This window comes from Buteo buteo, chromosome 4 (assembly GCF_964188355.1).
Source record: "Buteo buteo chromosome 4, bButBut1.hap1.1, whole genome shotgun sequence".
NCBI classification, from domain to species: Eukaryota; Metazoa; Chordata; class Aves; order Accipitriformes; family Accipitridae; genus Buteo; species Buteo buteo.
Genome location: NC_134174.1, coordinates 14,399,825 through 14,415,288, shown reverse-complemented (window position 1 = coordinate 14,415,288; position 15,464 = coordinate 14,399,825). Strand labels below are relative to the sequence as shown.

At 47.0% G+C, this 15,464-nt stretch overlaps 1 protein-coding gene across 1 annotated transcript in view; it reads right to left on the bottom strand.

Moving 5' to 3' along the window:
* The window catches only part of LHFPL3 (LHFPL tetraspan subfamily member 3), a 255,405-nt gene extending 244,398 nt beyond the window's left edge, over nt 1-11,007 (bottom strand). The window contains exon 1 of the mRNA XM_075024808.1: nt 10,442-11,007. Coding sequence (XP_074880909.1) covers nt 10,442-10,910 — 469 coding nt within the window. The 5' untranslated portion in view covers nt 10,911-11,007. The remainder of the gene's footprint in view (nt 1-10,441) is intronic.
* Between the last annotated feature and the right edge of the window lie 4,457 nt (nt 11,008-15,464).

The following is a 15,464-nucleotide window of genomic DNA, read 5'->3' as shown; positions in this document are numbered from 1 at the left end:
TACATCAGAAAGAAGATTAATTTATGATTTTTAGGCTCATGGGTAACATTCTCCCATTATCTCTGGTGAAAAACTTTTTTGTGGCTTGCTCTACCTTTTTGATCACTTCTTCCTCTTGCCAAAGGTTACAAATACCTTTCTTTTTCAAGATCATTACTAAGTCCAGTTTCAAAGCTAACTACACTTCATGCAAATTCTTCATCCACAGATTTTTTATTGTTAATTGAAACAAAGAAAATCAGCAGTCAGTAATATGGCACCGAGTTGCACTTAGAAACTGGTTTAGATTAAAGGACTAAATCCCATGTCACCTTAACTTTCCTGCACAGGTAGTTCTTGAGCTCCTCATTTTGAGACTTTGCTACATACTAGTTATGTCTACATGGATAAATTAAGCAGTGCCAGGAAGCGTTCCCAGGCATTGAAACTGAACTGTCTACACTATTAAATTGTTAGAATTGTCCCACAGCATGTGTCACAGGAGTGTTTTTAGTCTGTTCCAACTAACAGTCTTCCAAAATATTGCCAGGGCACAGTTTGCAAGTTAGGACATGCCAGGAATGGTTCCCAATAGGCAGTGTGAATCCAGTGACCCAGTTTTAGAAGGTAAAAAAATGTAATAGTATGGACACTGGCCAGTGTGCCAGCTGACTCTGTACCAGAGGGTGGTTCTGGACATGCTTAATTTGCAGGTACAGGCATAGCCACTGCATCACTCTGTTGGACCCTGGCAAGCTGAGGAGACGACTTGATATGGAAATGTCTGAGCCTAACTTTGAAGACTGTTAATCTCCAAGAAGCACAGGATCATTTATGTAGGTGTTTCACGCTTACATGCTGTCATCTGGGCTGTTGCAGAACAACCCTCTCCAAGACTCCTCTTGCCCACATCAAGAGACTCTGTGTTACAAAGAGCTAAGGAGCATTCGCTTTTCTGCAGCCACTCCAGAAGCCTGTTGTTGCAGAGGAAAAGGCAGGAGGTCAGATTGGAGGAAAATACACTACTGCTAGCCCGCCCTCCTCCCCTCCCTGCCAAAATCTTCCCTAATCTTAAGAGACCTTGTCCAATTTTATCCACACTTCTGCTGCAAACAAAGTTCATCATGACAAAGTATTGTAGGGCGAAGGTTGCAGAGGTACAGTCTAGCGTGGCAGTACAAGACACATTCTGGCCAACTTAATCACACGACATCACTCAACTTATTCAGTGACCTTCTACAAGTAAGGCACATGACTTTTGACTTTTAGCAGTAAACAACAGAACCTCCCAAGGTTTTAGAAGCAGCATTTTCTAAACCTCTCAACTCAGAATATTTGCCTTTGACCTTGCAAGTACAGCACGTATAGCTTTCTTCTCTATAAACTTTTCCTTTCTGAAAGATAACCAGAAAAACAAGGAAAGACAAGTGTGTGTCAACTCATCAACTGTTTGTAATAATTTATTTCAAACCGTTTATTCGGTAGCTCTCTCCTTCTGATGCAGTCTCAATTACTTGATTGAATAACATTCTCTGAAATAGCACATGATGTGCTTGTGTCAAAGAGGCTCTCCACAGAGGCCATCAGCTACCTTTTAAAATCAATGAAATTCATAAATTTGCATCTGGCTTCTCAAGGAGAAAATAAAGGAACTCTTCCCCCTGGTACGTATGACCTTCTCATTCTAAGGCCAGCTTGTTTGAAGTCTTCTGCACCCCTGAATGCCAACATGAAGATGGATAATATCTTTCTTAGAATAGATAGATCTGGACGTCTATTATATTCCCCTTCTTAAGGATTCTAGCCGTAATTCTCTCTTAGTAATTGGGATTTGCACACTGTTCCACACAGTAATGCATATTCTAGCTATTCACTCAGTCATGCTGCCACTGCATTTTTAACAATGATGATAGCAACTGATGTTATCAAATTCTGCAGACTTTTCAGGCTCTAGGCTTGTTCATGTCTTTTTTTCATTTCACCATTTCTGAGCAAAAATGTTTTTATTTCTTCCTTTGTGATGCCTCACTACTATGACCCTGCCATTCCTCACAGCTGGATCTTGTTAGTTTCCAAATATTGAGTCCACACTGTCTGATCACACCACAGATTTTCTGTTCTGATATGTTTGCTGTCTTTATGTTTGCAAGATCAAAGCTAATGCTGTTTATACCATAGTGCTAAAAAGGTTCACTTCTCAAAAGGTGAAATAACCTTAGCATTTGAAATCTAGCCTTCTTTTATTCCATGCCTTCTACTGCTGATAATACCCATATGTTCCTCCTCTTCCTGGCTTCATTTTCCCATACACTAAGTTTCTTCATTAAACTTTTAGACGGGATTTTTGAAAGAACTCAGTAGCAGCCATATCCTATGCCAGTGAAGCCCCTTCAGGTGCAAGAAAGTAGAGCTGCACCAACACGAGCTGCTTTCCAAAACCCCGTTCCCATTTCCCTTTCCCAACAGTACTCAAGTTCTCAGCTCCCCACATTTCAATAGGTGATATTCTCCTCTTTTAAATTCTCTGCAAGTTTCTTTCTCCCTTCCTTTCTTCCCTTCCATACCTCTTTTTTTCAGTGAAATGGAATTTGTCCTCAAATTGCCTGGACAACTTCATGCGTTTCCTTTTATATCTTACTATTCTGTTATCTTAGTGTTTTTCAAACAGTGGACCACAGCCCCCAGGATGTTCATAAAAGGCAACTGGGAGAGTTCTAAGATGCTGAAATTTTTATTACACTCTAAACCAAAAGAAAATATCTCTTCTCCATTCCCCAAACACCTTTATCCTTCAAAAACAAGTTTTGCTATCAAAATCTCAAATCACTCATACAAGTAAATGATATACACTTCTTACGTGATACATTTTAGCCAGGTTCCCTCTGGGATCAAGACTGATGGGGCTGTGTGATTTTGAGCCTGATGATGAATGTCAACCAAATCTGACTGATGCTACAAGCCTCCAAGATACTAAACTTCTGCAAGTTTCGTGAAAAAGCTGGTTCCTGGGCACAGCAGAAAGGATCCCAAATTCCCATAAGTGGAAAGACAGGGATAGTTTATCATTTAACAAATCTAGGTGGCAACTTGAGGACATCAAAATCAACACATAAATAGCTTTCTGCCAGCTGTAACACATGCTGTGTCCTTGTCAACTACACAAATGAAGAGCCTGTAAGGAGTCGGAGAGTTTAGCTACTGAAAGCAAGGGATGACGGGATGCAGGAGAGAACTTCTGATATTGTGGGCACAGGGTATTTGGGGAAAGAAATTACTTGGAGAGGGGACACTGGGACACAGCATTCCTCCCTCATTTCCACTGTTCACAGGATACACCTTTTACCTTCATTGCTACAGCCAAAGCATGAACTACATGAAAATGTTTACTTCAAACAAAGTAATGAAACCAAAAAGGCTGCACAGCTGCATCACTCATTTCACCCACAACTTCCCAGTAAAACCTTCAGTTCTTCATCTTTCCAACCTACCCAGCTAACCTTCCGACTCAACATTAGGACATAAGCACTTCCCAAGCTGGTATGGCAATACTCATTGCAGCCAGCATGAGAGCAGCAGAGTGGAAGCTACCATGGGGTGGGTACTCACAGCCCAAGGACGAGGGGAGGCCCTGGGGATCTCTATTAAGCCTGACAGGAAACTTTCCTCTGGAGCTGAACGGACAGAAAATCATATTGGCAGCATGATTTCTCCTCTGGGAAAAAGCAGCACGTGTACCAGGCCCATCTGAATTAGGAGATGTCCTCACAGGCTTGATGAGACGGTCTATTTGTTGGCAAGCAGATCACTCAGCTCTTTCCTTGCTCCCTGTCCGCCCGCACAGCTCCAGCACCCCATTTCCCCAAGACGCGGAGGCACTCCTCATTTTACCATGGTCAGAGCCCTCAGTATCCCTGACTTTTCAGAATTTTCTCCTCCAAGGTCTGACACCCACCCCTACTCACGCACAACTAAATAACCTCAGTCGCCTCACCCTGCGGGTGGGGTGGGGGGTGTTAATGGTTAATGCTCATTAAAATCTATCAATGCTGAAACTCAGTTCAAAAACCTGCTCGATGTTCCTGGACTTGCCTTCCTCTCCCTTTGGCCGCCCATGTTCCTCTCGCTTTACAACTGGGGTACACAGTGGGAACAAAACCTGGCAGCAGTGTTGGTTAAGGTCCTTTGCTTCTGGTGAGTTAGGCCATGCCTTTTAGAAAGAGGCACCCAATCTTACGTAAAGTCTTAAGTGAAGAAGAAACCACTGTAAAGATAATTAACAAATGAAACTTAACAGGTTACAAATGTATATACCTCACGGCTAATGCAAATTTGTGTAACTTCAGCTTCCAAACACAGCATTTGTCAAGTTAAGGAGCACTGCATGACTTGAAATCTCCCCCTGTAGGTCCTCATACACCATAATCTGTCAATTTTTAATCTTCTTTTGAATAGCAAGAAAATTCATCCTTTTAGCTCTTCTTCTTTCATTTATTTAAATCAGTCCTGAAATCCTTGCGGCTTTATACTTGAAACGGAGTCTTGACAGATGTTTGACCTGGACAGAGAGCGCACAGGAACCACTGCGGGCAACGGCAGTCCCATTTTTTGCGTACACATTTAGGGACCACATTGGACTTCTTAAGTGTAGCACTGCAGTGACAGCTCACATGCAGATGCCCATCTACCACAGCCTCTAATTTCTCTTCTAAATAACTGTTTTCCATAACACATAATTTCCATAATTCTCTCATCAGTAGGACGCCTCCTACATTTTGATCCCCAGAAGTCTTACACTGCATTTGGTGTATTAAAATACAGGCTGTTGAAGCAAGCCCAGGTTATTATGACATCCAAATCAGTCTACGGAATTAGCGATCCTTACTACAATTTATTAAGCAAATAACTGTAATTTAGTAAACAAATAATTTTTGTGCCACTTGCAAAGTTCACCAGCGATAAATGTGTATTACGCTCCCAACTAACTGTTAAGGATACTGAGGCTACAAACTAAGATCCTTGTCTGACTCCACTAGACATCCTGCTCAAACACTGGCACAAGACTGTGTTTTTTTCTAGCCTTCTGGAATTTACCCCTATACCAAGATCTGACAAACAGCAGTAACAAAGGCTCTGAGAGCATCAAGGTCAAGCCTTTTAAGACTCTTATATAAAAGTCACCTGGTCCTACAGACTGATTTCAAGTATAAAGGCAAACAACACAGCTGCAATGAAGAATGTCACCTTTTCATTTTGAAACAATGCCCTGTTTTAAATGAATTTTTAACTGTGGCATGTAATATCCTCTCTCTTATGGCTGCTTTGGCTCAAAGAACTGGCAATTGAGCAATATGAAACCAGTTTTAAAACTGGTTTAAAACAGGTCTCGGGAAAACCTGGGGAACCACAGAAATACTGATATCTGCACCACATAAATCGGTAAGACCTAAGAAAGACCACAGACTATGTTGGCATGTGCACAAACATGGCATATTTGTGCGATGAAAGGATGCGAGCAAGGTAGGACCAACACACCTATTTTAAGTAATTTTTCACAAAACTACTAGAGCTCTCCAAACAAGTAAAAACCAATGCGTACTGTGGAAACAAAGGCCACTTGGATTTCCAAAAGACATTTGATAAATCTGTCATTCCTAAGTCTTAAAAAAACCTAAACTCCCAGAGGATAAAAATAAATGTCCTTGCAAGGATAAATAATTAGAAACAGATGGTAGGAGAATACTGTCAATTTTCCAAGCGGAGAGAGGTCAATGGTGGAGTCCTGCAGGGATCTGTGCTGGAACTTGGGAGCTGCTCGCTTATTTATAAATGAGCTGGAAAACAGGGTAAATGGTGAGGTGACAAAGTTTGCTACTGATATTCATTCAAGGTAGCTAAGATAAGGGCTGACTATGAAGAAAGACTTTATAATACTGAGTGACTAGGCAATAAAAAGGCAAATTAAAGTCAATGTAGATAAACAAATATGAAGTCATTTCTTTGAGGGTAAAAAACCTAACTACACAAACCGATGTGCTCCAAGGTGACTATTACCGCTTCAGGACTGAGATCTTGGGGTTATAATAGGTAGTTCTGTGAAAACATCAGCCCACTGTTCACTAACAGTGAAAAAGTTAGTATTAGAAATTACCAGGAAAGGAAAAAGAATGAAAGAGAGAATATTATTATGCCACTGTATAAATGGCTCGTTTGTCTGTCTTGAGTATTGCGTGTAGTTCCAGTCCCACTGCCTCTGAAAGGACACAGTAGACTGGGAACAGCTGTGGGCAGGGCAGCAGGGATGATCACAGGCATGGTACAACCTGATGACTAAGGAATGACTAAGAAGCCAAAGATTCATGAGGTCTCAGAAACGGGTGACTGTGGGGATACAGCAAAGGTGTAAGCAGGACCAGCACAGGGAAGGCGTCTGGGAGTCCCCTGTTCACAGCCTCTTCCAATACATGAGCTGAGGGGATCAAATGAAATGGGCAGGTACAAGGTTTAAAACATAAAAAACCCTACTAAATCTTGACACAACACGTACTAAGCTGTGGAACTCCTTGCTCTGGGGCACTGTAAACGCCTAAAGTTTACACAGGTTCAAAAACTGACCAAAGTCATAAAAAAAGAAATTCCAGCAAGAGCTTTTAAATGCCAAGACTTATCTCAGGAAACCCCTGAACACAACTGCTGGAGGACAGAGAGTATGAGAGGGCAAAATGAGCTTTTGCTGCTCTGATGCTTCTGTGGGCTCATGTTACAGACCACTGTCAGAGATCACTGGCCTAGATGGGCCCATGGTTTGACAAACTACAGAGGTTTTATGTTGTTTTGTTCAACTGTGCTCTTATTGTGGGCATGGGCTTAGGCATCTCCTGAAAAAAATATATATGTATTGGTTTCATCCTACTTGTCCATGGGACACTTCTATGCCCTTCTTTTGCTTTCTCTACTTTTTGCTTTCCTGTAACTGCAACATACTAGTTAAAAAAAAAAAAAAAAAAAAAGACAAATGTCTAATAATGAAAAAAATCACATGGCAGAACTGAAGCATTTAATGCATTTAACTCATAAAGGAATAAATCTCAAGAAATATCTTAATCTGTAAGGTGTCTCTCAAACTTTAGATGCAGGGTAGTAAGGAGCAGTAATACCTCATTTCTAATGCTTTCACTGTTTGTATTTATGCAGCTGCTCAAATTAGGTAAGTGTATGTGCAAATGTTTGTACATACAATTTTGAAATTGCAGAAGGGAAGGCTAGGGGATGGAGAACAAGACTGCCAACACTGGCTCTCAAGATATCAAGTGTACACTGACAGCATTATGCACATGGAACAAAAAAAGCAGTCTAAGGCATGGCAAAATCATAAGGGACTCTAATGTACGTTGTCCTCACAGACACAAAGAAAATAGCTTTTTTCTTAGGATTTTTCTGCTTAATCATGCCATAGACATGATTAAACAGCAACAAGGATTGAAAATGCATGTGTCCAAGATATTGTTTATCTTTTCCTTATTTAAAAAACACCTCTTCAAAACAAGAGCTGTATCATGCTGACAATTTACAATGACTCATGCAGGACAGAATGTGATCAAAATCTTTTTTTAAAGAAATCAGTCCTAAGCTTTTATTTGCAATCCTAAATGAAGCATGATCCCACGTTGAAAAACTGCTTCTAAGGAGATTTAAATTATATCAATTTTAAGTATTATTATATGATCCAACTGAATGCTAACACTACTAAGGTACATAATAGCAAGCAAAATCAAAGCTATACTCACATACTTGTCTATTTTACTACTTCAGGTTCAATTTTATTCTTGTACTACACAGAACTATATGCATATGTAGATGAGATGACATTACTATATTGTTATTCGTGAGATAAGCATCTTAAGCTTATTATTACCTATTACTAATACTCTCAAAACAGTAAAATAGTAACAGAAGTAGGTCATATAGCTCATAGAAAACCTATCAGAACTTATTATAACTCTCCTGTCCTGCACATTTTATTTTAAGTTTTCCTTCTGTCCCACCACTATTGCTTTCTTCTTCAAAGGATAAAACCCAAACCAATATGGCTCTTCTGGTAGTTTTCTCTTCCTTCGAGGAAACTTTTTTGAGGTAATACAGAAATGAACAGTCAGGTAAATGCTGAATTAAGCTACAACATTCTGCAAACAACAGTCAGGCTCTTTCAACAGCCGACATTGCTCCAGTTCTTCCAGGGCATTCACATACAAACCGGGAAAGATGGCCAATGACCACTTAGCTATACATATATGCCCCCTACTATTTTAATTTTGGAGGTAGGCAGTCTGAAAAGTGATTCTGCTGCTGACGTAAAACTTCTTTTGTTGACTTTTAATGCCAACAGTGCATCTACCAGCTTTGGAGATGACAAAAATTCTGTGTTATTTTGCCTGAAAACCTATCTTCAGTGTCACACCTGCACACGTGCAGTATGGTAGAGACTGGTTGGGCTCCTGTGGATCAGCTGCATGCAGTGGTTTCTAAACATTATTATTATTCACCTGTGCAGAAATGCAGTAAAGGAATCAGATTAATTTTTATCTACCTTGCACTACCTTCTGTTGGCATGAAGCAGCGGAACCACATAAATAAAACACCATTATCTCTGATGTTGGAAAGTGTAAGGGATTTGGAAATTGTGCTGTCCTACTGCACAATGGACATGAACAAAACAGGCTGAGGATGCACCAAAGCCGTGAATATTCATGCCACTTTTTACCAGTGGAGCCATAAGGAGAGGAGACAGCTGAAAGCAAAAGTCCTTAATGGAGCAGAGGAGACATCAGTGGTGCAAAGATGAAACAGTTTGCTCTGCCTGGAGCCAAGTGACATGACTGTGTACAATTAATAAGACCACATCAGAATGCATGTTACTCAAAAGACAAAGTAGCCACCAGTATCAAAGAGGATTCCCAATGCAGAGATAATGAACCCAAACCTAGTCTCACTGGAGTCGAGGAGAAATCTACCAACCTCAAGTGACTGCAGATCAATCCCCAAGTGATAAAGAAAGAAACCATATGGCAACTTAAGTGACAGAAACAGCATAAAAATATATATATAACACACATAAAAACAACATCGCGGAGAGAAATGGTTAAAGCTGTTTCATACAAACCAGAAATTTCCACAAAGCCTCATGGACTAGGTGGCAAATTGAATAATGCTGAAGCTGCTCAGCAAACAACTCAGAAGAATTATTGCTCAGAAACTCAAATGAATGTAGGTCAATTAAGGGGACTGAAAAAGTGATTGTGAGCCCATTTTGGAGACATTTTGCTCTGTTTCCCTAACAGCTTATTCCCGCAAAGCCAAAATTTCTCAATTTCGGGGTTTTATCGTGAGAACAAGTATAAGGTATGCTTTGATTTTAGGCTTCCTTTTTTCCCAAATTACTGAAGAATTGATCTTTTCTATCTTGCTAAAACTGATTTTATTACTCTCAACTCTACAGACCATTCTTTCCTCCTCTGCCTCCCAGCTGCACACAAATCACCAGTTCTCTGCTAACTCAGAGGGAAAGCTGGGTTGGGAATGCGAAAAGGGACGTCCTGGTGTTCTCCCTCTTTCTTATCATGCACTTTCCCCAGGGAGACATTGGATGTGATGGGGAAAGTCAAATGAAGTCAGGAGACCTTCTGAGTCAAAACCAGCAACTGAAATGAATTCTTTTTCTTTACACTCCAAACATACAGAGGAAAATAAACCTCGTGAACAGGGGGAACAGTCCCCAACCAAAACTCATGCGAGTAACATCCAACGACCTCAGCTGCCCTTCCAGTTGGCCAGCAAAAGACCTCGCCATCCCCTCCGGCTGAACCGAAGCGGGCTCTGCCTTGACCAGGTGGAAACCTGGGCTCAGCACTACCCTTCAACAGGCTGCCAGTCGCCTTCACCCACCGTCGCCCGCTCGAAGCGTCCCCGCGGCCCCCCCCTGCCATTTTCTCCCGACCTTTAGCGACAGACCGAGCGCGGGAGGACAGCCCGGGGCCGCCGCTGCCCGCCAGCCCTCCTTGGGGCTGCTGATGCTCACGGGTCGCTTCACCGGCCGAAACCGGACAAAGTCTCCGGGCTCCCCTGCTCCTCGGGGGGGTGGGAGGGGCTGAGGGCTGCGCCTGACCTCGGCCCACGCCCGGTACCCACGCGGGCGGTGGGGCGGCCCGGGGCAGGCACCGGCACCGCTCTGCAACGCTGCTGAGGCGTCCCGGCCCCCCCCCCGAGCGTCACCTCCCCCGCCTGCCCCGGCGGGGCACCCCGCGCCGCCCGCAACCCCCCGGCCCCCCCTCCCGGCCCGGGCGGCCGCCGGCGCCGCAAGTTTCTCCAGAGCCGCCCGTGCCCCTCGCGGGGCCGGGCCGGGCCGGGCCGGGCAGGGCGGCGCGGAGCCCTCCCAGGGCCGGGGCCGGGGCCGCTGCCCCCCACTCACCCGAGGTCAGCTGCATCCAGGCACAGATCTTGTAGACGGTGGCTGTGTTGCAGAAGAAGAAGAGGATGAAGCAGACGATGCAGGCGATGATGAGCATCATCGAGAGCCCGATGAAGAAGGAAGCAGCTTTGAAGGCTCCCGAGGGCAGGCTGGAGAAGTCCGTGAAGCTGCCCCGGCAGGTGAGTTCCCGGCTGAAGCCGTTGCCGATGCAGTAGTGGAAGAGCCCGAAGTAGCCCGCCTGCGGGGTGTCCACGCCGTCCCCGATCCAGTAGGGCTGGATGAAGCACACCACGTTGACGATGGCAAAGCAGATGGTGAAGATGGCCCAGAGCACGCCGATGGCCCGCGAGTTCCGCACGTAGTTGGTGTGGTAGATCTTGGCCGCCTCCTGAGCCGGGAGCATCCCCGCTGCTGCCGCTCCTGACGAGCCTGCTCCTGTCGCCGCCGTCCCTGCAGCCGCTCCGGGCATCCTCGCCGAGAAGATCCCCCCTCCCCTTCCTCCTCCTCCTCCTCCTCCTCCTCCTCCTCCTCCTCTTCTCCTCCTCCTCCTCCCTGCTCGCTCCGCTCGACGCGACGCGCTCCGCCGCTGCGTGCGAGAGCCGGCGAGCCCCTCCGCCGGGCTTCAGCGGCTCCGCGCCAGCAGCAGCAGCGGCAGCGGCAGCGGCGGCGGCGGCAGCACCAACACGGCCCGCCGCCGCCTATCGGGGCGCAGCGCTGCCGGCCGCCGCGCACCGCCCGCCCCGCAGACCGCCCTCCCGCCGCCGCCGCCGCCCGCGGCTCCTCGCCGCGCCGGGCGCCAACCGCCACAGCGCCCGCCGCGGGGCCGGAGGCGCCCCGCCGCCCTGCGCAACCGCCGCCCGCCGGCGGGGCGGGGGGTGGGGGCAGGGGGCACGGCTGAGGCGCCGTCCCTGAGGAGAGGCGGCGGCGAGGCGGGGGGCGAGGGGGCCGCTGGCGCCGTTTCGCCCGGCGGGCGGGAAGGGAAGGGCGGGAAGGGCGAGCGCCGTGGGCGGCGGGGGCGCTGCGGCCGCGGCCTCCCCTCAGCTCCTCTGCCCGCCGGGGCAGCGGCTCGCCTGGTTGAGGTGCTGCCGGCGCTGCTCATGCTGCGCGTCCTGGGAGACGCGTTCAGGCAACGGATTGTAAAGTTTAAAAGCGGGGTGTGTGGTTTTCCCGTTCCCTCACGAAACATCGGTCCGGCTTCAGCCGGGGGGCTGTGACTGCTGAATCCCCTGTGGCTCGGTGAGCAGCGGCCTGCTGCCCTGGCAGAGGTGGAGCCCGGCCTGCTGCCCTGGCAGAGGTGGAGCCCGGAGGCGCTCGTCTCCCGCCCGAAGCAAACCTCTGCTGGGGCAAAGTCTGGAGCCTGGGGAACGCAGAAATCACCAGGGGCTGCTCCTCACCTCAGGAGGTGGGATGGCAGCCGCGGAGGAGAACACCGCCGTGAGCGCAGAGCAGCCGTGGGGCCGCGGTGGCGGCTCTCAGCGTGGGTGGGTGAGGTGGCACCGGCGGAGAAGAGCAGCTCCGCTCCAGTCAACTGACTTTGGCCTGGCAGTGCGTTGAGCATGTTGGCATGCAGCAGTGATTAGCATATATTAATGAGCAATTAGTATCTGGTAATAATCATTCCCGTGCCAGTGACACTTGGATTTGCGGTCCCCGACCTATGCGTTGAGCCTGAGTTAATGGCAGTAATTGATGGCACATGTCGCGGCGCTCTGAGGGCTGTCCTCTCCCGGGACGTGCCCGCAGCCGGAGCGGAGGGAAGTTCGGGAGAGCGAGCGGACGTGCCAGCCGCGTCAGGCTGCTGCCGGGTGCCGGCAGAGGGCCGCACTCAATTAAATATTAGTGCTCATCAGCGCCCGGGAGGAAGGAGACTCGTGTGGAAATTACTCCTGGCATGTGTTTAAAATTTTTCATCCCTTTTCAGGCAAAGTTTGACTTCTGCCCCGCGACTGCCAAAAAAGCGGGCGCAGCCCAATGGAGTGGGCACGCCAGCCCTTCCCAAGTTTGCCGCAGAGGGGCTAGGAAGGGGCAGCACCTGCTAACAGGTTTTCAGGCTCCCGCGCGCACGACAGGGACACAGTCAGAGCTGGGAAAGCTGTTGCCGAAGGGTGGGAGCACAAGGTGAGACGCCTCAGTGCAGTCACGCTGCTACTGCCCTGCACGCGGGAGCGCCCCCCCCTTGGAGGGCAATGGCGCGGCACACATGGCACGGGCTTGCTCAGACACGGGCTGCGTGGGCAGCGCGGACCCCAAATACTCACGCTTGCCTCACTTTCTTAGGGAGGCGGGTCCAAGCATGCAAACTGCAGCTAAAATTCCTGGAGATTCGGTTCCCGAGCGTGCTTTGTCCAACACTGACAGAGGTGCCCGAGTATGCTCCGCTGTCTGATCGTGCTCCTACTGCAGTTGCTGCACGTGACCAGACTGCTCATATGCTGCCTTCAGAGAGTAACTGAACTTGTTCCAGCCTCGAGCCACAGGAGGAGCGATGGTTTTTCCCTTCAGTGCTCAGTTCTGTTTTCTCCAGGCTGAGGCTACCTGGGCCCCAGGGCTCGGTGCAGGACGCCTGTCTTCCCTGTCCTCTAAGGGGCCATCAAGTATGGAGGTGAAGACACTGTGAGCTAGACCTAGAAGGCAGGATGAGGCCTGAAGTGGCCCAAGACAAACAATTTTGGGATGTAGGCCAGAGTGAGGGTTGGGCAAGAAGCTCTGAGAGATCAAAAAGAAAGGAGGTACCAGGGAAAGGGGTATGGGCCAAATGGGAGGTTTAGGGATAGTGAGACTGTGAATGTGCACACAAAGAAGATGAAACCTGGAATTGGTATGGCAGGAGGAAGAGATACAGACCTGGGAAGGAGCCAGGAGAGGAGAAATGAGGTGCTCTGCAGAAGAAATGGGCCAAGAGAGCTGAGGAGGCCGAAATACTGAGATTGCAGGAGAAGCCAGGGAAAGAGTCAGACTGGGGTAGGGAAATGTGGGAGCCAGTCTGAGCAAGAAAGGGAAAGGCCAGAAGCAGGGGAAGAAACTAGGATTCTGCTGACAAGCTGAGTAAAAGAGTAGGGGAAAGAAGACACAGTTGCCTGCATCCAGGCAGTTGCTGGTTCGGTTGTCCCAGGATGTCCTCTCTGGCCTCTGGCACCAAAAGGGCACAGATTTCACTAAGTGATACCCATTAGTCCTTCAGTTTAGTACATCAAAAATGGAAAAGTGGTAGTAGATGTCTATTTTGGGGGGCACCTGAATCACTCTGGTTGTGAGAGTGAATTGCGTGTGTATAGCTTTGAATCCCCTAGTCTTGCTCTTTGGTATCACAGATTTCTTCAGAATACCCAAAGATAGGCTCAGGAGGCATTTTTATGGCTCTTACCACAAATATATGCGTGCTTCATAGTATTAGAAAATATCATGTCTTTGAGACAGAAAGTTGGTATATTCTGGACAGAACAGTTAAAAGGCAGCTGGGACCTCATTTCTCAAAGAGAGCTCCCACGGATTTCAGTTGCAGCAGTTCTGCAGGCCTCAGAAGGAGCCGTACTGAGTTGCTGCTCATCTATAAAAAGTTTTAAGCATCTTGCCTGGCATCACAGAAGAATTCTGTGGCAGAAGCAGGGATAGTCTCCAGCTCTTCAGGACGGCTTTCATCATCTTAATACTCAGAAGATTATCCTTTCTATCCAACAACCCTGTTGTACCTCCACTATTTTTCTCCCTGGGAATTAACTGGGTCCCAGCCCTGTGGCTGCCATCTAGTCTCTTCTGAAAAAGTCCAAGTCTTAAGCCAGGATTTTCGCCGAAAGCTTCTTCAACAGGTGAAACAGGATTCTCATAATCCTGATCTTTCTGGACAGCAGATGCTGTCTCACGCACCTGATAAGGCAGGATCCTGTTTACCAATTAGCATGTGAACATGCAACACAGAACAAAGGGGATGTAAATCAAGTGGCATAGACAGCTCTTTTTTTGGCACATCCTCTTCAGTACTGGATTGTACAACCATAATATTATTTTAAAAAACATTTGTGTGTGTGTGGTTATAAAATAGGCAAATTTAAAGAGAATTTATATAATCTTCAAAAGTATACTTTATGCCCCAGATTGGCCTGGACTGTACTATTGGTCATTCTATCTAACCACAAATGTGCTCATTTATTTATATATATAGATCATTACACAAAACACAGAATAAAAGCTTATTATTTGGTTAATGTTTCTAAGCACAGCATTTCTCTTTGGAACTAATCAATTATTTGGTGGTGGAGCAACGGTGGAGAACTGCTTGAACATGTTGTGTGGAGCGCTATGGGGAAGGTCTTTATGTTGTGCCAGGGAAACCCTTGGATACGGTAGGTAAGAAGAACAGATGAATGCAATTGCTGGGCCGTGGGCAATGTCTGACAAGAAATGCACATCTGGGAATTCATTGATATTCATGTGGTGCGAAACTAAGAGAAAGACAGCGGGGAGAAGGAGTGAATGCGTCGTTGGAGAAGAGTTAGCAAGAGAGAGGACTTACACAAAAAAGAAAGAAGCTTGCGAAGAGGGAACGGGGTAGTAGGAAGGTACATGTTAATGAATAAATAGCAATATATGTGTCTGACAATGCATGATCAGTTTTGGTGGGGCTGGACCCTGCTACGGTGACAGTCAAGGGAACTGGGAAAAACTGTTGAGCACATGAGAACTTGCTCACACAGACACAGGCAAGCTTCCACGGGAGGGAGATGCCCCTGTTCAGGCACACAACTGCTTCTCACCCACCCCTCCGAGCAGTTACCTTCATCCAGCCGCTGCCTTAAAATGCAGCTCTGCCTCAGAGGCTTTTTTTTCCCCACTTCACAGAGGGGTCTAGCTGCCAGGTGGCTTTTCATATCTGTAGCTGCATGTAAGAGTACATGGACTGCTCCACCTCTCTGGGACTTTCCTCCCGGGTTTCTGTGGTATTACTCACTGGCTATCATGTTCACCCAACACCTATCAACAGCTGGTAATTTCACTCTGAGCCCATTTAAATAGCTACATATAACTG